The sequence below is a fragment of the Petaurus breviceps genome, unplaced genomic scaffold (assembly GCF_028583685.1).
Source record: "Petaurus breviceps papuanus isolate PSGF00001 unplaced genomic scaffold, PetGlider_PUasm1.0 90681, whole genome shotgun sequence".
Lineage (NCBI taxonomy): Eukaryota > Metazoa > Chordata > Mammalia > Diprotodontia > Petauridae > Petaurus > Petaurus breviceps.
The window spans coordinates 4522431-4546669 of record NW_027187307.1 but is presented as its reverse complement, the minus strand read 5'-3'; the positions used below and the strand labels follow the sequence as shown (position 1 = coordinate 4546669).

The following is a 24239-nucleotide window of genomic DNA, read 5'->3' as shown; positions in this document are numbered from 1 at the left end:
AAATACAAATCCAGTAAGCTTGAGATAGTGTTGCTATGTGGTTTTCTAAGTCAACAGGCACCCACCAGGATCCTTCCACACAGCCTGGCGGAACCTGTTTCTCTTTGAGTTTGACCCACTGGTCTACATGCAGGGGGTCATCTGTAGGGATAAGAGTATCCTTCCCAAGCAAATTGCTAGATGCTGATTCAAGAGGGAGAGAGGGAGGGGGAGAGAGGGGGGGGAGGGGGAGAGAAAGGGGGAAGGGGAAGGGAGAGGAGGAAAGGGGAGGGAGAGAAAGAGAACGAGAGGGAGAGAGGGAGAGGGAGAGAGATCAAGATTTAAGGAGATTTTCTTTCCTTACGTTTCAGGATTATATTTTTTGTTGTTGTTATTCTGACCTTGACAAATATCAACATATATGAACATTTCCATGCATAAAGATGATAAACCTATGAAACTGTAAATCTATAACACATACAGCTTGTTTTTTTAAAGTATATAATAAATTCAGCATTTAGCTTCAAAGCTGACCTCCTTGTCCCTGTCTCCCTCTCAATTCCCTTTGATTCTCTTCTGTGAATTTTTAAAAAGTTCTATTAATGTTCTTTTCTTCTTTTTACTTCTGGGGGGGAGGGCAGCTTTATCACTTTCCCTCCCAATTCGTCATCTCTGAAAAAAAAGTCTCCCTTGTGACAAATAAGCTGCGCCAAGCAAACACAGGGCAAACTGGCCATATGCCCCTCTTGGCCCATCCACCTTCCCTCAAGATGCCTGATGCTACTTCACCATCAGTATCATTCCTTTGGCTTAAGGGTTTGCTGACCGTTAAGATGTAAATGCCCTATTCAGAGGAAGAGGACATTAAGCCCTATTTGTTCTTTACATTAATTTAATTAATCATATTCTCCAGTTCTGTAGGTGGGATGGGTGACCCAGCATCTGGGAAGGGAGGCTTAAGGCAAACTTCCCCCAGGTCCCCAATGTGCCTAGGGCTGGCCGTGGTGCTGATAAGGCCTGGATTCCTGCTCCTATGGACAATAAGCAAAACATGGAGTGATCCCTCCACCATAAAGGAACTGAAAGTGGAAAATTCTAAGAAGCAAAACTAGAAATCAGAACACAGCAAATGACAGGGTAGTTTGGGAGAGGAAGCAGCTGGTGAACATCTGCGAAAGACAGAATGTCAAGCATTTCTGCTAGTTACTCAAAAGTATAAACATAACATTTGAAAAAGCCAAGATAAATGACTTCTAAGCTAGGTTGCTATGTTCCATGGTATGCATATTCTCTTCAGCTCAGACTTATGTAGCAAAGACAATTCTATTCAGCAGGACTATAACCTGGTGGGGGGGGTGGGTAGGGTGGAGGGGGTGGAGGGAATGAGTATTTATTAAGCACCTACTAAGTACCAGGCAGTTTACACATAATAATTTCATCGGATCCTCCCAACATCCCTGGGAGGGTGGCGGTATCATTAATAAAAAGGGTTAATACCCCATCTTACAACTGAGGAAACTTAGACAGAGGTTAAGTGACTTACCTAGAGTCACACAAGCTAGCCAGTGTCTGAGGCTGCATTTCAACACAGGTCTTCTTGAGATTTAAGCACGTTATCCAATTCCAAATCCCACTCTTTCTTTGAACACTACAAAATGCCCCCCAAAAGGGCTTTCTTATTAGCATGGTGCTTGATAGACAGTAAGCACTCAAGATGTATGTGGCATATGAATGAAAATGGGCATATTTATCAAAGACCTATTATTTTGATAGCTGGGCTAGGTGTTATAGAAAAGACAAACAAATAGGAGACAAGGCCCCTCTCCCAGAAACTTATAATATGTGACACACCTAAGTCAGCACAAGGCCAAGCTTTGGCTGGAGATGGGGTAGTGGAGGTGGGGGTGGTCTAAATCAGCACTTTGTAAACTATGGATCACGACCCCATGTGGGGTTGAGAAAAACTTGGCAACAGTAAAAGGTTCTGAACACACAAAGACCAAAAATTAATGAAAAGTTAGACGCGTAATGATCCAAGGTGTTTCTGGCAGCACTTGCCCATATTTGCATTGAGCAACTTCACTGCAGCCCCACACAATGCCAACGAACGCTGCTAAAAGTCAAAAAGGGGTCACAAGTGGAAACAGTTTAAGAAACCCTGGTGCAGACAGACAAATTTCATCTCTTAAGGAAACTCCTGGTATAGAAATTCCCTCTGCATCTTCTCAGTAACTAACAGTCTGAAAAAGTTGCCTGGGACACTAAAAAGGTTGAGTGATTTGCCCAAGGCTACACAGCTGCAGGGCTTGAACACAGATCTTCCTAACTTCAACAAGGCCAATCTTCTATGTCCCACAGGCCGTTGTATGTAGTGCAGTCTCTCAAGGCAGAACAGAAAGGGCCTCAAAGGAACTGCAGAGGTGTTTAGAGGGGATAAGAGGAAGGAATTCTCAATGAAGGTGAAAATAATCAGGGAAATGTTGGATTTCCCCAAGCTCTCATTAAGTTCAAAGAAGCACCAAGTCAGGATCCTTTGCTTTGGATTCCTGGCCAGTCCCCAGCCTCCATCTTATTTACATATAATGCTACTGACTGTATGTTGTGAACCCGGCAGCAGTTGTGATGAGGAGCAAACAAGATGAGATTCCCTCGATGGGCCTCTCGTGTATTTGTCAGAGCAGTTGGAAACATCATACAACTGCTGCCGGGTTCACAACATACAGTCAGTAGCATTATATGTAAATAAGATGGAGGCTGGGGACTGGCCAGGAATCCAAAGCAAAGGATCCTGACTTGGTGCTTCTTACAGTTGAGGAAGCCGAGGCAGACACAGGTTGAAGGACTAGCCCTAGGTTAGCGTCTGGGCTAGGATTTGAACTTGGGTCTTGGGTCTTCCTGACTCCAGGCCCAGTGCTCTATTCCTTGCGCCACTAAGCTAATAGATCAAATATAAGGATTTACACAATTCCCAGCAGCATCTTCAGTTCAAATACAACATTTATTAAGTGCCTACTAGGTACTGAGAAAAGAGGAGAAGAAACATCTTCCCTATATTGGAGTTCCGACAAATGTTTGCCAAAGTGAAATGGGGCAGGTCCCACGAGGTTACTCTCAGTATTGCTCCCTGGGGCACATTAGTGCCACTGAGGTCCACAAACACTAGCACGTTTGATTGCTTAAGGAGAACTCTAAACCTGCTGTTCTTGTGTCTCCTCCTCATTACCACCACCAAATCTGCCTTCAGACAAGCCTTTCTGGCTTGTTCCCATCAGGCACCAAAGCCGCGTACAGCGTACAACACTGAGATGCATTTTGATTTATGTTTCTGGTTACCATCATCTAAAAGGAAATGCAAGCTTCAAAGTGCCCCAGCAACATCAGTGATACACAAACCAACTTACTCCATAGAACTCTGCCTTGCTGTCAGTGACTTCCACCTGGTAAACTAAGCAGTTGTTCTCAAAGTTTTCTGGACTTTCCCATTCCACATATAGGCTGTCGTTCTGGAAGGCGAGGGCTGTTATGATGGGGTGATCGGGTTTCACTGCAATGTAGAAATGAAATCAACAATACAGAGTAACTCCAGATTTCTTGTAGGCTCAGTGTGCACATGCAAGGGCAGGGATGCCAAAAAGTCACTTTGATGTTGGTGTCCTATTTGGACTGGGATTGTCTGAAATACAGCACATGTGGTCTGTATCCAAGCAAGTCTTTATCCAACCCTCTACTCAGATGGGGCAGGCATGTAAGGCCATGGAGGAGAAAGAGTCTCCCAACTGTCACCCAATCATGCTAATGACCAGCCAAAGGATGAAAATATCAGGAAACCCTGGGTTTGGTTCTTAGCCCATCCAGTTTTACACCAGTCAGCTCTGATTAAACCTGAGTGCCTTGCTAGTGGGGAGCACATTCAGGTAAGATAAAACAATATGAAGCCACTAATGGCTAAAGACTTTCTTTTCTTTTTCCATTAATATGCATGGAAAGAAAAGGTTGACCCAGGCTATGAGCCAACATGGCAACCTGCTTGGCTTGCAGCAGCACTTGCACATCTAAGACCTTAGGCTGGGCCATCTTTGGTTCCCACATGGATTTTCCTTCGAGGATATTTGGGGATGAGCAGTAGATGGTAGTTGCTTCAATGCATCTGCCCTGCACTCTACTGCCCATCATTTAATTGGGCCTGGGGCTCCCTATTCAAATATAGGTCACCGTATCCTGAACTTTTCCAGCTGGTGTTCAATGACATACATGCTCATTATTTAATTACGTGGCAGGTAGACATGATCCCATGTCCATGACTAGACTAGCATCCCCTTAAGGGAACCCCACATGACAAGGATCTATCAAGGAGTGGGTTAAAGAACTCTACCCCACTTGTCAATGGAGGAAGCCAATTCTTATGTTAGGAATGAAATGAAGATGTTTGAGCAGCAATTATTTTCTTGGATTATTAAGAAGTGTAACTTACCAGAATTTAAGAAAGTGATATTATAGGAGGGTCTGATTGTTCCAGCTGTATCTGTGACCATTATTTGAATTTTTCCAAAACTTGAAACCTTTTCTTTAAGCAGATCAAAAGAACACCCAATAAGTAGACCTTCCGTATAGTAGTTTGTACACTGAAGACTTTTTTCCAGAGTGCTGTACCTACAATGCAGAGACATGGAAACAAGCCACTCTATAAACTGTTTAAATGAAATTTCAAAATCTAGGACAGATTGAAGTTTATGTACATGTCTATGGAAAGCTGGATATGCTGGAGGAAAGGCCAACAACCCCAGAACAATATGCAGGGGAAAGTGAAGAGTCAAACTCTCCCCAAGGCACAGCTTTTTATTCACTTACAAGAGTTCCCACTAATGAACATGGCCTGCCTTGTTAAATAACTCCCCTTTCCATGGACTCAGTCTGGAGCCTGTATGTTGCTACAGATTTACGGGTTGTCTTCCCCACCCCTGGACTGGAAGTTCCCTGAAGGCAAGGGCTAGCCCTTAGCGCAGTGCCCGGCACACATTGGTGCTTAATAAATGCAGAAGCAGAGCAGCTGAGTGTGAGGGAGCTGTGCTGCTATTCAACACAGTTCAGTCTCCGGAGCCTGGAGCCTTTCCTCCTTCCCTGGCGTCTATGGTGTTTCACTTTCCTAGCTCTTCTCCTTCCCTTCCTCCTCTGCTAAATGTCCTTCCTCCCAGAGCAGCCTTCAAAGCCTAGTCTTGAGCCTTTGGCTCGGGAGTCATGCCTGGGAACCTCACTCCCTCCTTTAACCAACACCTCTCTGCTGCTGACTCCCCCCAATCTGGCTTCCCATATTTACAGTTAGCCAGCAACCACAGGTACCTGCATGGCCCACAAGTACCTCAAACCCAACACTCTCCCTTCTCTCACACTGGCTCTTCTTCAAAACTTCTCCGTCTCTGTCATTGGCAGAACCACCACCACTCTTCTTATCTCCCGTGCAAGGAACCTCAAAGTCACCATTTTTCTTTCCCTCTTGAAATCCAATCACAAAGTCCCACCCTTTCTTCCCTTGAAATGGCTCTTAGATTAGCTCTCCCCTCCATTCACACTAAGATCACCCTAGACTAGGCTGTCATCTCACCACATTCCTCCCCCAGCTTCCTCTGGTCTTCCAATTCAGCCCACTTTGAGCTGCCAGACTAATTTTCCTACTGTTTATAACCTCAAATCCAAATTCCACTCCATGGCTTTCAAGGCCCTCCATAATTTATCTCCACTGAATGTAATACATCTCCCACTGTTCCACCACACACCCTCTACTATATTCAAATGCCCACTGGCCACTTAGTATGCCATGTCCCACAAAAATAGCTGAGAGATGCTGAAAAGCAATTATCATTACTTTTCAATGGCATCCTCCCTTTTGTCTTAATAAAGAAGTGTAGTCGGGTGGCCAGGTAGCACAGCGAGTAAGAGCACCGGCTCCAGTGTTGAGAAGACCTGGAGATCGAATGCCGGGCTCAGACACTCAGCACCACACCCAGAAATAACTGGCCGTGTAACCTTGAGCAAGTTACTTAACCCCGATTGCTTAAAAAAAAAAAAAAAGAAGTGTAGTCAAACCAAGCCAACATATTGGCCATGTTGGATAATGTATGCCTTATTTCACACCTGTAGTCCACCATTTCTCTACCAAGAGGAGGAAGGTAGCTTTCATCACTCTTCCTCCTGATTCAAGATTTATCATCACGCTAATCTGGGGTCTTTTGTCTTTGAGGGTTGTTTTGCTTTCCTTTCCATTTCCAAATATGGAAAGACATGCAAAATAACAAAAAGGAAGTAGGACCAGAAAACCAGCCCCCATGCTGGCTAGGACTACATAAAGAAAAAAACTACACACACAAACACACACATATACACACATGCTATACACATGCATGTATGCTACACACCCCGTGTATGTCACACACATATACATACACACATATGCCACATACATATCTACATAATACACACAAAGAGGACCAAAATGACACCATTACACTAGAGTCAAGTCACAGTGTGCCTGCCGGTGGCCGATGAGCCCAGTACAAGCTCAGCTCAGCACGCTCTGCCCCAGGTTGGGCACAAGCAGTCTGTGGGAACACTGGGGGCAGATTCTCCAACTCTGCACATCTCATATTTCTATTATTTATTTTTTACTTTTTTCATTTTTATTATATTGGCATGACACAATCATTAACACTGGAGATTCTTTTTTTTATTTTTTAATGCTTCATTAACTTCTGATTTACATCATTCATTTCCGTCAGATTTTTAGTTACAAATTTTCTCCCCGTTTTTCCCCTACCCATCGCCCCAAAATATCAGTCCCACAGGATATCCCCTCCTCCAATCTGCTCTCTCCCATATATTCTCCCATACCCCTTTCGACTTTTCCAGGAGGGCATGGTGGATCTCTATGCCCCAGTGCCTATATATCTTATTTCCCAATTACATGTAAAATAGTATTAATTAAATATTAATTAATTAAATAGTAATTAAACACACACATATTTAAACATTTGATTTTAAAACTTTGAATTCCAGATTCATTCCCTTCCTCCCTTGTCACCCACCCTTACTGGGAGGATAAGCAGTTCAGTATAGATTGTACATGTGTGGCTAACGCAAAACATTAACATAGTAGATATATTGTAAAAGACTGACTATATTTCCCTCCCTCCTATCCCACCACCCACTTGTTCTATTCTCTACTTTGATCCTGTCCCTTTTCAAAAGTGGGTGCTTCCAAATTCCCTCCCCCCCAGCCTGCCCTCCCTACCATCATCCCCCCTCTCATCCCCTCCCCCCCTACTCTCCCGTAGGGTGAGATAACTTATTTAGTGTGTATGTCATTCTCTCCCCAACCCAAATTCATTGAGAATAAGGTTGACCCATTCCCTTTTGCCTCCCTATTCTTCCCCTCCTTTGTAACCATTTTCCCTTGCCTCTTCTATATGAGATAGTTTACCCCATTCTGTCTCTCCCCATCTCCTCTCATTATATTCCTCTCACCTCTTAATTTCACCTTTTAAGTATCATCCCTTCCTGTTAAATTGGTCCTGTGCCCTCAATCTATGTATACCTGTAAACATATATACAAACATTCACATATGTATTCATATGCCCATATACCCTCATATACAGACATATATATATACGTTTCTATTCCCTTCAACTATTTTCATACTGAGAAAAGTTTCATCAGTTACAATTATTGTTTTTCCATGTAGGAATGTTAATAGTTCAACTTTGATAAGTCCCTTATGATTTCTTTTCCCTGTTTACCTTCTCATGCTTCTCTTGCTTCTTGTATCTGAATGTCAAATTTTCTATTCAACTGTTTTTTCCATCAAGAATACTTGAAAGTCCTCTATTCCACTGAATGACCATATGTTCCCCTGAAACATGATACTCAGTTTTGCTGGGTAGGTGATTCTTGGTTTTAATCCCAGCTCCTTTGCCCTCTGGAATATCATATTCCAAGCCCTTCGATCCCTTAATGTAGAAGCTACCAGATCCTGTCTTATCTTGATTGTGTTTCCACAATATTCAAATTGTTTCTTCCTGGCTGCTTGTAATATTTTCTCCTCAATATGGGAATTATGGAACCTGGCTATAATATTCGTGGGAGTTTTCTTTTTGGGATCTTTTTCAGGAGGTGATGGGTGGATTCTTTCAACTTCTATTTTGCCCTCTGGTTCTAAAACATCAGGGCAGTTTTCTTTGAGAACTTCTTGGAGGATGATTTCTAGGTTCTTTCTTTGATCATGGCTTTCAGGTACTCCAATAATTTTTAAATGATCTCTCCTGGATCTATTTTCCAGGTCAATGGTTTTTCCAACGAGATATTTCACATTGCCTTCCATTCTTTCATTTGTTTGGATCTGTTTAACAGCATCTTGATTTCTCATAAAGTCATTAGTTTCCATTTGCTCCAATCTAATTCTGAAGGAATGGTTCTTCTTGGTGAGCTTTGGAGATTCTTTTTCCATCTGGCAAATTCGGCTTTTTAAGGCATTCTTCTCCTCATTGGCTTTTGAGCCTCTTTTTCCATTTGAGTTAGTCTATTTTTTAAAGTGTTATTTTCTTCAGTCAGGCTGTTGAGTCTCATTTCATAATTTTCTTGCATCGTTCTCATTTCTCTTCCCAATTTTTCCTCCACTTCTCTTATCTTCTTCTTAAGGTCCTCTGTGGCCTGTAACCAGCTTGTATTTTCCTTTGAAGCTTTTGTTGCAGGAGTTCTGACTTCACTGTTCTCCTCCTGTTCCATGCTTTGATCCTTTTTGTTCCCAAAATAGGAGTCTATTGTTGGGTTCTTCTGTTTGCTTTGTTTCCTTTGCCTGGTCATGTTGTCACTCAATTACTTGACTTTTGGGCTTTTTGCCAGAGGAGGACTCTGCCACCAGACAGGGGAGCTTCATACCAAATGCTGGGGTTTTCTCAGCTGCCAGAGGTATTAGTTGGGTGCCCTTGCTGAAGCCTCCACACGTTCTGGCAAGCTGGTCACACACAACAGGACCTCCACCCTAGACTGCAATCCACATCCAAGCAGGTTAAAGCAAGAGCAATTACCCCTCAGACTGGTGCTTGGTCCCCCTACACTCTGCAGGCCAGGAGCTGAAGCTGCCATGTGGCTCTGGCTGGCTGTGCCGGCACCTCAGCGGCTTCTCGCCCTGGGGGCAAAAGCCATTCACTCCCACTTACTGGGTCCCAATGTCCACAGTGCACTGACCTCTCATTTTGTCCTTAGCATCTATGTGTTGATAATTGTGGACCACCATAGCTGCTAGTGATCTGGAGTTCCTCTGGTGCCCAAAGCGCTGCGCTGGCCGATTCCTGGCCTGTTGGCCTGTCAGGCTGTCCTTAGTGGGATGTTAGCCTCTCTGTCATTTTGTGGGTTCTGCAGCTCCAAAGTTTGTTCAGAGTTCCCTTTTACATGGATTGGAGGAGGTAAGAGCTGGAGCAGCGGGGAGGTCCTGCTTCTACTCCACCATCTTGGCTCCGCCACCCCCCCCCCCCCCCACATCTCATATTTCTTTTGAAATAAGTACAGAGCATTAAGAACAAAGACTTGTAGTAAGGAACGAAGTATGGCCAGGCTGTTGTCATCATTGGTTTGGTAAAACACATTTTAAATTAGAATTCCGGTTATATGGTCATATTGGTTTAGCGGGATTCTTTTCCTTCATTTTAAAGAAACATGAAGTGTTTAACACACAAATGGGAGATAGCATCTGGAGATCCCCAACCTTTCCAGGATAATAAATGCTGTCAGAATCTCCCTGGATTCACTGGCCTGGAGAGTCTGTACTTGGGCAGAATTGTTTCAACAGCAGATCAACTGCACAGAGGTTCAGGACATCCCCCAGGCCTCTAGGTAATGGGGGAGGGGGTGGAGGGGCAGTTACTAACCCCCTCTCCTTTTCCTCCTCCCATAGACAAGGTAGGGCAGTGTAGCAAAACACTTTCTGTCCCTTTTCCTTCTGGAATGGCTGGCAGGGGGCAAGGGAGGTTACATTGATCAAATGGTAATTTCACAAACTGGCGCCAGAGGTAGGGAGCCCACACAGAGGCGGGGAAGCAGGAACCAATGCCAACCTCTGAATCTCTTTGCCAAATGTCTAACAGCAACTTTTACAAACAGCAGGAAGGACAGAGCAGGCACGGACCTTACAAGCTGTGTAACAAGCAGAGACAATGACAAGGTGGCATTCTAATGAAAGCTGAGGGACTAAGCCACCAATGGCAGTTTGTTATTAAACACAATCCATTGTCTTCCTCTAATTTAGCAGCAGGTGGCCAAATGGCAGAATTAGGGGCCACAGAGAGGCTGGATGCAGCTCTATTCTCTCAGGCTTTCCGTCTGCCAGAAACCCTGTCGTGTGTACATGTGAGGGGCTTCCTCCTGCCGGGCAGGCCCCCAGTTCAGACACTTCCCCAGGACTACCGTCCCCACCTACCAGTAGTACAGAGTGTAGTTTGTGTCAGAAGGCGCCTTCTTCCCAGGGAGCCATGTACAGTTCATCTGGCTCAGGTTGTACCAAATACACTGCAGTCTTGTTACAGCAGACTCTGGGTCACCTGGAAAAACACAGGCCAGGGTGGCTAAGAATACTGCCTCAGCCCTTTTCCCATGAGGGAGAAAAGCCAACTCACTGCTGCCTACCCCTTGTCCTCTGCCTACCATCCCCAACTGGGCCATCCTCAGGTACCTCACCTGCCACCTTTCCTCATTAAATGAAAAATATCTTTCTTAGAGCTGCTGGGCAGATCAAAGGAGATAATATCTGTAAAGCACTTTGCACACCTGAAACCCCCATTTGTATCATGGCTCCTCCAGGAAGGATTTAGAGATCAGGAACCTAGGAAGCAGTTGTAAAATCCTGCTTCTAAATGGCAATTCCATTTGCAGGGTTTCTCCTCATTTAAGCTTCCTACTTTGCTAAGTATCAGATGATCTTGCTGCAGTGAGGATGGGCCAAGCCTGACTACATGTGAACCACAGAGGTCAATGCTGGCATGCTCAAAGGTCCCCCTCCTCCCCAACAAATTCCAGTGGTTCCCTGTGACTTTCAGGATGAAGTAGAAAATCTCTTACTGAGCTCTTTAAATCCTTCATAACCTGGTTCCTTCTGACTTTCCCAGGCTTCCTATACTTTACTCCCCTCCTTGTTCTCTCATCCAAATGACACTGGCCCCAGGATGCAACTCCAGGCATTTTTCTTTGGTTGTCTCCCATGCCTGAAACACTCCTGCCCCTTGGCTTCCTTAAGATCTCCACTAAAGCCTCACTTTCTGCCAGAAGCTTTTCCCAGCCCTCTTTCCTTCTGAGACAACCCTCAGCTTATCCTGCATGTACCTCATTTGTACACAACCTCCCCTAAAACGTGAGTTCCTTGAGTCACGGCCTGCCTTTGCCTGTCTTTGTAATCCCCAGCACTCAGCACAGTGCCTAAATGCTGCTGGACTGCCTCTTCTTTGCCCTTTTGCATCATGCTTATCTGTACCTAAGTTCTCCTACAAGTCCCCAGGGGAATTCAACTTCCTTAGAAAAGGGATAGTCATTTTCAGGACTTAGCACAGTGCCCAGCCTGCCTGTAGCAAGAGTTTAATAAATCTACATTGACTTGAATGGCATCTGTCCCATTAGTCCACCACAGGTCCTTAAGGCCCTGGCAGTAGAATCCTTTGGGTTAAGTCACTGTGTTAAAATGAAAACCTTCAAGAAGCCATTCTTACCCGTTAACATAAAAGCACCGACTAATGTGTGGGATTGGGCTAGAAAGGCCTTGACTTGGTAAATTTTGTTTTTTTTGAGGGGAGAGGTGAGACAGCTGGGGTTAAGTGACTTACCCAAGGTTACCCAGCTATTAAGTGTCAAGTTTCTGAGGTCATATTTGAACTCAGGTCCCCCTGACTCCAGTGCCAGTGCTCTATTCACTGCACCACCTAGCCGCCCCGATTTGGCAAGCTCTGAAAGTACTACCATAAATAAGAGCAAAGGCCATTTACCTTAGAGAGACTTGCATGACCACAGAGTCCAATCTCTTCATTTGTTAGCTCAGAGGATTACAGACTCAGAGCTGGAAGGAACCGCTAAGACCCTCTGGTCCAATTCCCTCAGTATTAAGGGGGACGAAACTGAAGTCAGGGAGATTCTATGTCCAGCCCAGGGTTACATGGCTACCAAGATCTGTGATGGTTTAGAGGACATTGTGCTTTTGTACGAACTGTCTCATTCAATGGTTGGCCATTAAACAGAGGCAGGAGACGGTTTAGAGCTAGCCGCAGTTGGGCCAATGAGGCAAGAGAGACCAGAGAGACAAGGGGCAGCAAAAGAGACGTGAAGGCAGTGTGGTGGTGGTGGGGGGGGGGAAAGGATGGGGTAAGTAGGCAGTGCTGAAAAGAAATTTCACCAATTTACTAAAGTTTACCCCAAACCAGTGTGAGGATGGGTGAGCCATGGAAGCCTGGATGATGTGCATTTATTTATTCTCTCTATGAAGGCTTATAGCTTCATAAAATGTCAGAGTTGGAAAGAACCTCAGAAGCCAGCTAGTCTGAAGCAGGTCTGAACAAGCTTCCCCTGTAGTGTACCCAAGTGGTCATCCAGTCTGTTGCTGAAGATCTCCAGTGAGAAGGAGTCCACTCTTTCCTGAGGAAGCCACTCTACTCTGGGTTAGCTCAAATGAGTAAGATTTTCTTCACTCTCTGACATGTTTACTCATTGAGCCTAGTGGTACCTTATAAGGCCAAATAAAACCCACCTAATCCCTGCTTCTCTAAGACAGTCCTGCAAATACCTGAAGCCCTCTCAGCTCCAACTTAAACAGCCCAAGTCCTTCTAAGCCTTACAAAGCACAACCTTCAAATGGAATGATAATGAGTCTTTTCCTGGTTGCCCTCCTCTGGATCAAATTTATCAGACTCCTTTCTCAGTTGTGCAGGCCAGAGATGAACAGGATAGTCTAGATGGGGTCTGACTACAGCTGAGAACAGAGTGATTGTCATCTCCATCATTCCAGATGTTATGCTTCTCTTAAAGAAGTCTGAGATTACATTAACTTTTTTTGGCCGCTAGGTCATGTTATTGGCTGATACTGAGTTTGAAGGGATCTGAAGGGCCATCAGACCCAACCTATGTAAGCTGGGGAAAGACTGTGATCATTGAATGTCAGGATCATGAGTTTGGACTTTATTTTGTCGGCACTGGGGAGCTCCTGAAAGCTTCTGAGGAGAGAAATGACATGACTAGAACTGAGTACTTGGAAGATAATTCTAGCACTTTATGGAATGGAGAAAGGAGTAACTGAAGGCAGGAAGACCTGTTAGGAGGAGTGACATATCTCCCCTGTCTACTATCTTCTCTCCTCCACTATCCTGAAAAGGCTCCCCAATTTACAAATCCCCCTTATTTGACCCTACTGCCCCCTCTTTACCTATTGGTAAACTTCTTGTCAAAGTGTCTATCTCCAAATGGAGACACTCACTGTCTCTATTTCTTCATCACCCATTTACTCCTTGAGTCTCACATCTCTCTACTGAAACTCATCTCTCTTAGTAAGGTCATTAATGCCAAGCCAGTTACCAAACCCAGTGGCTTTTCCTCTGCCCTCATCCTCCATGAGCTGTCTCTTCAGCACTCAGCCACCGCTGGCCACAAATTCCCAAGGATGCCCTTTGCTTGCCTTGCCTCCATCTCTTCCTGGCCCTTTTCTGGCCCCTCCTAGGTGCCTCTTTTCCCTCAGGCCTGTGGCCACGGCCAGGATTCCAGGCTGGGAGGGACTCACACAACTTTACCTTCCGGGGGCGCGGTGCACATTTCCACAGCATCGCTAGCATTTGTGCTCGTCACACTGCACTGTGTTCTCACTTGGAGGCAAATTCTTTCATTTAGGGCCACTTCTTCAACCCGGAAGTTGTTTAAACTGATTTCCTAAGGTTAAAAACAAAAACATAACACAATTATATCCTTCAAAGAGAATACAAATGCAAAAACAATGCCCAAATTGAGAAGTGAACTGCATTTCACTTGTGGGGCCCTGACCCATGATTGCATAGCCTCCACCAAAACAGGTGAGAAACTGCTTTCCAACTTGGGAGTCTTGGACGACTTCCTAGGCACTGAGAAGTGATACAACTTGCCCAGGGTCACACAGACTGTTGCTTTAATATAGTTCAAGCATATATGAAAGATACATTAGAAATACATTATATCTCAATAAGTACATATAATGTAGTATGCAGAGACATCAGAATATATTAAGGATAGATTATTTTTAATTATTTTCAACCTTAGGTCTTGAGTTCAAGTGTTTCAATGTTTCAGTGTTTTATATCTATTAAGCCAGCACACTGTCTCTAACAATGTAATGACCTTATCAATGGTACCACCCCCATGCTCTATCTCTGGGCTCCAATATCTGTCTTTCTCCCCAGTAGAGTCAAGGTATTAGTGCTACCCGACTTCCAAGAGGGACCACAGAATCCCATTTTCTCTTTGGAAAGATGACTTTTCTTTCACGATTAAAATTGAATGATTAGGCTCTTATTATGGAGTTAACATCTAGAACCATGTAAGTTTCCTTCAATGAACTTCTTAAAGGTAGAGACAATGGCCACTATGTAACCAAATTCAGGCTAACCTTTGGAATAAATGGTTTATAGTATGATGTCCCCCTGGCCAATCCTCCCTCAAGGAGGACTGTCATGGCATTGCATTATTGTAGTGTCAATGTTTTGAGTGATGTTTTTAATTCCTTGGGAAAATGCAAACAGCAGTGTCCTGGGTCCACCTCAAACCCTCATTCACTAATATCTTGTTTATGAGGGCAGCCTAGGATAGGGAGGGCCTCCAGGGGACCCTTCTTACAACAATGTAAAATGCTGATCCATCTGCTTTGTAAGCCACAAAAGGGCACTAATTAATATTACTCCTTAGTAGTTTCTTTTTTTAAATTTTTTTGGGGGTTACATTTTAGTTTCCAAACTGTCCCTTCCTCCCTTCACACCCTGAAGGCTACCATTTGACAGAGATACACATACACACACATATATGTATGTATGTATATATGTAAAACCACACAATGCATACTTCTATTTATAAGTTCTAGAGAACATATTCCTTCATAGGTCCTTTGTAGTTAATTTGAATATTTATAATATTCAGAATAACTTGGTCATTCACAGTTATTCTTTGAACAATACTAATATTATGGTATACAATGTTCTCTTGGTTCTGCTCATTTCACTCTTCGTTCTTTCAGGCAAGTCTTTCCATGTCTTTTTTTTTAAAGAAATTGGGGTTAAGTAACTTGCCCAAGGTTACCAGGCCAGTTCTTTTTGTGTGGGTGTTAAGTATCTGAGGCCGGAACCAATCCTGGTTCCTCCCAACTCCGGGGCTGGTGCTCTTATTCATTGCACCACCCAGTCGCCCCTTTTCCATATCTTTCTAAAATCAACCTGCTCATCATGTCTTACAGAACAATAGTATTCCATCACAATCATAAACCACAACTTCCAGTTCTTCTGCTACCACAAAGAGAGTTGCTATAAATATTTTAGAACATATGGGTTCTCTTCTCTTTTCCTTGATCACCCTTGGGAAATAGACCTAATAGTGGCATTGCTGGGTCAAAGGGTATACAGCGTTTTCTAACTCTTTGGGTATAATTCCAGATTGCTTCCAAAATTACTGGATCAGTTCACAGTTCCATCAACAGTGGATTAGTGTCCCAATTTTTCCACATCCCCTGCAACATTTGTCATTTCCCCTTCTATCATTTTAGCTAATCTGATAGGTGTGAGATATCTTAAAATTGTTTTAATTTGCATTTTTCTAATCAATAGCGATTTAGAGCACTTTTTCATATGACTATAGTTTTGATTTCTTCTGTCTGTTCATATCCTTTGACCCCTCATCCATTGGGGAATGACTCATAGTCTTATAAATCTAACAATGTTCTCCATATATTTGAGATATGAAACTTTTATCTGAGAAACTGTCTATAAAATTCTGCACCCCCCACTTTTCTGCTTTCCTTCTAATCTTGGCTACACTGCTTTTAGTTGTACAAAACCTTTTTAATTTAATGTAATCAAAATTATCCATTTTATATCTCACAATATACTCTATCTCTTGTTTATTTATAAATTCTTCTCCTATCCATAAGTCTGATACGTAATATGTTCCATGTTCTTCTAATTTTCTCATGATATCTCCCTTTATATCTAGGTTATGTATCCATTTTGACCTTATCTTGGTAAATGGTACAAAATATTAGTATATACCTAATTTCTGCCAGCCTGCTTTCCAGTTTTCCCAACAATTTTTTTTTTGCTTTTTGGAAGGCAATTGGGGTTAAGTAACTTGCCCAAGGTTACACGGCTAGTGTTTTTGTGTGGGTGTTAAGTGTCTGAGGCTGGAACCGAACACAGGTCCTCCTGACTCTGGCGTTTTACTCACTGCGCCACCTAGCCGCACCACCGCCCCCAACAATTTTTACCAAATAGTAAATCCCTAGGCCAAAAGCTTAAATCTTTACATTTGTTAAACACAAGGTTACTATAATCATTCATTACTGTGTATTGTAGGTCTACACTGATCTACCTTTCTATTTCTTAGCCAGTACCAGATAGTTTTAATAATTACCACCTTATAATACAGTTTAAGATGTGGGGCTGCAAAACCTTCCTTTGTATTTTTTTCATTAATTCCTTTGATATTCTTGACCCAATGAATTTTGGGATTGTTTTTTTCCTATCTCAATAAAATAGTTTTTTGGTAATTTAATTGGGATGGCACTAAATAAGTACATTAGTTTATGCAGAATTGTCATTTCTTTATATTAATTCTGCCCACCCATGAACAATTAATATTTTTCCAATGACTAAAATCTGACTTTATTTGTATAAAAAGTGTTTTATAATTATGGTCATGTAGTTCCCGGGTTTGTCTTGGCAGACATACTGCCAGGTATTTTAAGTTGTCTACAGTTATGTTAAATGACGTATCTCTTATGTCTCTTCTGGTAGGGTTTTGTTGGTCATATACAGAAATGCTGATGCTTGATATAGATTATTTATTTTATATACTGGTACTTCGCTAAAATTATTATTTCAATTTTTAGTAATTTCTTTATTTTGTTTGTTTTAATTTTTGTCTAAGTTTAATCCCCCTAAAAAATACCATTTCTATATAGAAAGTATGATAGGAAAAGGGCATATGGGAAACCATGAATCTCTTATTACATATAGTTTGCTTTCTCAGTAATCTCTTAAAGCCCTATTCTGAAGACATTAAGGGCAACAATAGGAAACAGAAATATAATCTCTTGTTGTGGAGGGTCTAGGACACTGACAACTCGAGGAAGAGAAACTGGCTGGAACAGATAAGTTATCATAAAAGACCAGAAATTATTCAGATCAACATAGTGAAAAATGAGGTTCCTTAGCAGGTTGGCCACTGGGTGATGAATTCTTTGGGCAAAGACCCTCAGAAAGACTGTTTACTGAGATACTGAAGTGTTGTCACTGGCGTAAGTGGAAGTAGTACATATGCTGTCACACTTATCCTTGAAATACTGAAGTGTAATGAAAATCTCACTTCACTTCCAAGAGAGAGGTTAAAAGCTGCCCTATTGATTGTGTAAGTTAAGATAGCTTCTCATTAGAAGCAACTGACTTTCTGCCTGCATTTGTTCTAACTGGTTGTGCAGCAAGAAGTGCTGATTATATTAAATGATGGAAAAGGTGTGAAATCTCTTTGAACAATTACAAAGGCACTGTGCACTTTTATGCTTGCTTATGGGAATGAAAGGCACTGAAAACCAAGTGCATTTCACATCTGTCCCCAAAATACTTATTGTAATAACCTTGTGAAACAAAAACTCATGGGATTTCTCATCTGGATCTTCTAGAAATGGCCAGATTTTTTGAAGATATTCCATTTTCTCAATATTTTTGTTTGAATTGTAACTTGAAGATGCACAAAGAGAAATCCTAAACCAATATGAGACAGTAATTTACCCAACCTTTTGGCAGAATTCTTGATGCCGATTTGGCATTACCGATGCAATAAATAGCAAGAAAACTCCTGAGTGAAACGTACCTGGTCCTCCCCTAAGTGACTATCATACCACAGGTTACATGTTGCATTGACACCTTCAGGAGGACTCCACTGCCAATGGATCGTACACAGGTTCTTCACGGAAATGCTGAAGTTGGTCACAGGTGGGGGGTGGGCTTCTGTTCAAACCAAGCATAAGAAAAGTCTTCTGTTTTGTCTTTTAAACAATTATATCTTGGTATTATCGATGCCTCATTTAATCTTTTCATTTGTATGCATGTATTGAAAATACAGCCCATAGTTTAACTCTGGGCCTCAGTTTCCTCTATCTGGAGTCCACTCAGACCTCAATTTTCAACAGCCACATTCAGAGTCAGGGTATCACAGGCTACTAGGGGGCACCACAGTGCACACAGTGCTGAGACTGGGGTTAGGAAGAGTTCAAACCTGGCCTCAGACACTTCCTAGCTATGTGACTCTGGGCAAGTCACTTAACCTGTCGTCTGAGTTTCCTCATGAGAATATTAATAGTACCAACCTTCCAGAGTTGTGAGGATCAAATGAAATAATGTTTGGATAGCACTTAGCACAGTGCTTGGCACAAAGAAGGCACTCAATGAATACCTGTTTCCTTCTTCTTTCCCTACTGTCTTAAGGCTATCTTAGTGAAACCGAGAAGCCTTTTCATTTTTTTTTCTAAGTCTTTGCTAATGACCTAATAACTTGTGGAGCAGGACTTACTTTGGTTCTGACTTTCACCCCTACCGCCTGAGTTGTGACAGCATTTAAAAGCTCTCTGTGCTTCTGGGAAAGCACTGATTTGCTCAGCTTAATTGTGCACATGCAGCTTTGGAGCACATGAGGAAATGGGGAAAGTGCTTTGTGTCCCTGAGAAGGAATCGGCTGCTTCAGCCATGGTGAGCTCACTTCTATCTAATGATATGCCTGGTTTCATCTTTGCCAGTTCCATCTTAGAGGGAGGTAGCACCCAGTCTGATGGGTTTCTTTTTCAAACTTGTGGCCGTTTTGACAAGCATTTCTATATTTTTTTCATCTCTCCTGCCAACCTTTTACATCATGTATACATATCAATTCTAACATCAAGTACTTGCAACTTGCAACTGTACTCCCTGTGCTGGAGACACAAAGAAGAAATTCTAGCTGCTGTCCATGGTGAACAGAGGACGAGCTAATGGGGATCCTGGGAGCGGCTGCCAGGGAAGGCTTAGCCAAGAAGACAGCAGCTTAGCTGAGTTTTGAGGGGAAAGCAGGATTTCCATGGGTAGAGGCTGGGCCATTGAGGTGGGTCCATTTTAAGCACAAGGAACAAGACAGGGATGTGAAATGGTGGAAAAGGGCAGGAGGCAGTGAGTAGTCCAGTTGGGTTGGAATGTGGAATGTATAAAAGGATTTAAGAGAAAGGCTAGAAAGGAAGGCTGGAATCAGGTTGTGTAGGGCCTTGAATGCTTGGATCAGAAGATTCTACTTTATTTTGTAATAGACCCTGGACAGGTTCTGAAGAGTGGAGTGATGGGATCAGGGTAGGGCATCACAAAAATCACTTGTGTGAAAGGGAGCCCCTGGACACAGGAAGGCCAGTCAGGAGGCCATTCCAAGTCTCCATTTCAAAGACAGGAGAAAGTCAGAGATGATTCCAACTGCTTAAGTCTGGGTAGATGGGAGGATGATGGCACCACCATAATGAACAGAGGGAACAGACAGAGGGAAGATTGTGAGAGGTGATGAATTTTGGCCACGTGGAGTATGAGATGCTAATGGGGCTCTACAGATACTATGTCTGACAGGCAGGTAAGCGGGGAGGATGGGCGCGCTGAGGACTGGCACCCTTGCTGGGGACTGGCACACTCTGACGACTGGCAGCGCTGAGGACTAGCTTGCTCCGAGGACTGGCGCGCTGGGGACTGGCACGCTCTGAGGACTGGCACACTCTGAGGACTGGCGCGCTCCGAGGACTGGTGCGCTGGGGACTGGCACACTCCGAGGACTGGTGCCCTGAGGCTTGGAGTGCTGAGGACTGGCGCGCTCCGAGGACTGGAGAGCTGAGGACTGGCGCGCTGAGGAGGGCTCAGGCAGAAACACAGATTTGGGTGTTATCTGCATTGAAGCCACTGCAACAGATAAAATAAATAAAATCTAAAAGGAGAAAAGATCTATAGAGAGAAGAATTATTGGGATCAAAACTTAGGGGGAGGATGAGAAGCCAGCAAAGGAGTCACAGAGAAGGAACTGTCGGAGAAGGGTCTCAGGAGAGGATGGAGGATCAAATGAGACGAATAAGCAATTCCTAGGATCATAGGAAGGGGCCTTAGAGGCTGCTGAACACAACTTCATTTCACAGAGAAGGAAACAGGGTCAGAGACTTGAAGTGTCTGCCCAGGGTCACACAACTAAGTCTCTAAGGCAGAATGTGAACCCAGATCTTCCTGATCCTAAGTCCAATGTTCTATCTGCTACAATTTATACACATACACACACACACACACACACACACACACACACACTTGTGCTAGACTGGGGGGAGGAGAGATATAAAACATAGTTAAGATACAGTCCCTGGTCTAAGTGAGCTCACAGTATACAGAAATATGACCCAAAGTCATGTATAATTCACCATATTAGAGTGAAATTAATATACTGCATGAGGTACATTTGGCCAAGGGGTCATGGGACTGAAATGGGGAAAACAGAAGAGCAGGGTGATGGGATCAGGAGCCAGACCCAAAGGCGCAGAAGAACGAGCAGAGCAAACTCCTTTTAGACTAAAGTCATAGGGATGCCAGAGGCCAGGGAGCTCAAGCAGGTAGCAAGCAACAGGAGGGTTTGAACCCAAGCTCTCTGACACCAGCTCTTTCCATTTTACCTTACTGGGGATCTTTAAAAAACCTTTTAATCTTTTGTCTTATGTACTCTCTCCCTCCCCCAAGCATCCAGATTTATAATCCCAGTCTAAATGTTAAAGTCTCCGTTTTATCTCTGCTGTCCCCAGCTAACTGTCTAAATCTGAATATCACTTCTTTTCTGATAGAAAAAGGTATATTTGTGATAGTTACTTCAGTTTTCAATGTCGCTGAAATTTTCCAACTTGCCCAACGATTAAAGAATTGCAATTCTGCCCAGAAAACTTTCTTTAGTAGCAATGATTTGTGGTCTGGATGCCTTGGCCGACCTCAGAGTTAAAAGGGACATTAACGGCTGATGAAAACAACCCTCTCATTTTAGAGACGAGGAAAAGCAGAAACTCAGAGAGTTGTTGAAGGCCGGATTCAGACTCAGATCTTCCTGATGACAAGGACCAATGCTCTTTTGACTACACCATGCTGCCTCTCAAAGCACCAAGAAAAACCAAAATTTTAGGTTTCAAATTTAGAGAAGGGAAAATAATCCTGTATTTTAGTCTATACTAGTACAAATGACCAAACTCATTATTCTTGAGATTATGAAGAATTTTACAAAGCTTTCCTACAAAATCCCAGGTTTTAGTCTCTTCTATATGAACACCTTTTATTTTATTTTTTTTATTTTTGGAGGGGGCAATTGGGGTTAAGTGACTTGACCAAGGTCAGACAGCTAGTGTTAAGTGTCTGAGGCCGGATTTGAACTGAGCTCTTTCTGACTCCAGGGACGGTGCTCTATTCACTGTGCCACCTAGCTGCCCCACATATGAATACCTCTTAACACTGACAGAACGGGGTGGGTTTCTGGGAAGAGATAAAACACTGGCATTTTCTTGTCACCTTACAGATATAGGGCATAGTGTTGATTTTGCTGGGCTTGGAGTTAACAGGGGCTGATACTTGCTGGTTTTATGACCAATCTCTCCTAGCCTCAGTTTCCTCATCTGTAAAATCAGGATACTATTATGTAAATTGCCTACCTCTCAGGGCTTTTCTGAGAAAAGTCTTTTGTAAAAAGTTCTATATAAACAACATGAAGAATTATTATAACCTTTGATTCATTTCTCTCTGTTCTTCAGTCAATAACCAAGTCTTGTCCATTTTTCATTCAAACATCTCTTGTATTTATATCTTCCTCTCCATTCATGCATCTGACAGAATATCAAGTCCCTATCATGTACAAAGCACCAAGACAGTCACTGAGAGATACCAAAAAGGTATAAGATGTGGACCCTGCTAGCAGGTTTATAACCTGTGATCCCAAGACAATTTGCACATGAGAATTAATCACACATTTCTGGATGCCAGTCTTTTCTTCATCTAATTTACCCCACATAAAAAAAAAGGAATCTTCCTTTTACTTTCATGCTGTCATTCCCCGACCAAAAGCCCTCCATGGCTCCTTGCTGCCTACATCAAGTTTAACTCGTTCTTCCTGCCTATTTAACATCTCATTATTTTGGCTCTGCTCTGTCCAGATCAGCCACAGTAGTCTCATTTCTCCTTCCAGGTCTTTTTACTCTCAGTCTTTCCTTCACCTGAAAAACACTCCCTTCCTTCCATCCTTTCGAGGTCATTCGTCTTTCAAGACCTGGATAAAGTTCCTCTTCCTCCATGAAGCTTTCTGTGGTTACTTCAAGCTTCATCAATTGCTTTTTACTGGAAATTACATTCCTGGTCATTTGTTTAAAAAAAATCCAACAAAAACCAAAAAACACCAAGGCAGCTAGGCAGTGTACTTCCAGTGTTCAAATCTGACCTGAGACACTTACTAGCTGAGTGGCCCTGAGCAAGGCACTTAACTCTGTTTGTCTCAGTTCATAATCTGTAAAATGAGCTGGGGAAGGCCATGGCAAACAGCTCCAGCATCTTTGCCAAGAAAACCCCAAATGGGGTCCCCAAGAGTAGGGCACAGCTAAAAAATGACACAAGAAAGAAATCCCAAACAAGTCAACCCATTTTGCTGCCAGAGGTCACTCCACACCTTCCCTACCTTCTAGTCTCAGCCTTGCCCAAGTACCTCCACCTCCCAGCCTGGAAACCTAACCATCATTCAGATCATTCTTCTGAGTTCCAAACCATCAATCACAAACCAATTTTTGGAACCCAACATATCTGTCAGATGGAGACTGTCCTCAGTCTTGAGGGGGTCCTTGTGTTTAGGAGGCACAGTGGAATAAAATCCCACAGTCAAGAAGCCTGGCTTGTAACACTCATTCAGCTTCATGACTGATGACAAGTGACTTCGGCATCCTCTGGGCCAATGGAGACAACCATGGCTCTGGTTTTGGAGTACCTGAGTTTGAATCTTAGCTGTTAGGAGGCCGGGGCAAGTGTCTCCCTCTTTCTAGGCTTCTAGCTTCCTTCCTCATAAAATGTGGGAGTTCAGCCTGGATGTTCCCTAAAGTTGGTCGAAGCCCCCAAATCATGTGATTTTCTGAATATTTTCTCCCCAGTGGAGCTGCCAAGCACTTAGCGGATGGATATATACACTAGTTAATCAGAGGCCTTTTGAAGCCCGGGAGTCAGTGTCCAAAAGAGATTTCAATTTTTTTGAAACCTGGTGATAACTGATTTTTTTCCCCTTGATTCTTAAACTATGAACAGCGCCGAGCCTAGCAGACAAGGCAATACCGAAAGCCCAAAGGGAAATCGTTAAAGGTTTTCATTCGCTTTCAGTCTCTGGCCGCCCAGGGACCAAACTGGACTCCTGCCTGCAGGCTGCCTTCGATGACCCAGGCGGCCGCCAAAGGCAGGCTCCGGCTGTAGCTCCGGCGCGGCTCGGCCGCAGAAGGGGGGGGCCGTCCGGTGGACGCTCCTCTCTTCCCCCTCTCCCATCGCCGGCCGGCCCTAGGGTCCCCAGCGCCGCCCCCTCGAGACTCTTGGTCTCCCCCGGCCGCGGCCAAACTTCCTGGCTGGCAGTCGGCTTCAGATCCCGGGAAGCGCAAGGGTTAAGGACGGGCTTCCCCGGCCACAAGTTCAAGCAAGTCTCCCGCCTCGGGGCTGGACAGACTATGGCTTCCGATGGTGCCCCTGGCCTTGACTCTGCCCTCCGACGCGGCCCGATCCGGTCCAGCCCGGCCCTACCCCCCGGGGACCGCACTCACCCGCTGCGATCTCGGTGGCGGCGGCGCCGAGCGCCGCCGCGGCCCACAGCAGGCAGAGGATCGCCAGCCCCTCCATGCAGCCCCTAGCTCACCAGACTGGCCGGCCGTGGCCTAAGTTCAAGGGCGGCGGCGGGGGAGGCGGGCGGGGGTGGGGGGAGGAGGAGGGGG

At 43.9% G+C, this 24239-nt stretch overlaps 1 protein-coding gene across 1 annotated transcript in view; it reads right to left on the bottom strand.

The window, feature by feature from the left end:
* Positions 1–24210, bottom strand: part of IL13RA1 (interleukin 13 receptor subunit alpha 1) — a 33705-nt gene extending 9495 nt beyond the window's left edge. The window contains exons 1-6 of the mRNA XM_069065227.1: positions 24072–24210; positions 18092–18228; positions 13783–13918; positions 10443–10563; positions 4451–4629; positions 3381–3523 (exon numbers count right to left, since the gene is read on the bottom strand). Coding sequence (XP_068921328.1) covers positions 3381–3523; positions 4451–4629; positions 10443–10563; positions 13783–13918; positions 18092–18228; positions 24072–24147 — 792 coding nt within the window. The 5' untranslated portion in view covers positions 24148–24210. The remainder of the gene's footprint in view (positions 1–3380; positions 3524–4450; positions 4630–10442; positions 10564–13782; positions 13919–18091; positions 18229–24071) is intronic.
* Between the last annotated feature and the right edge of the window lie 29 nt (positions 24211–24239).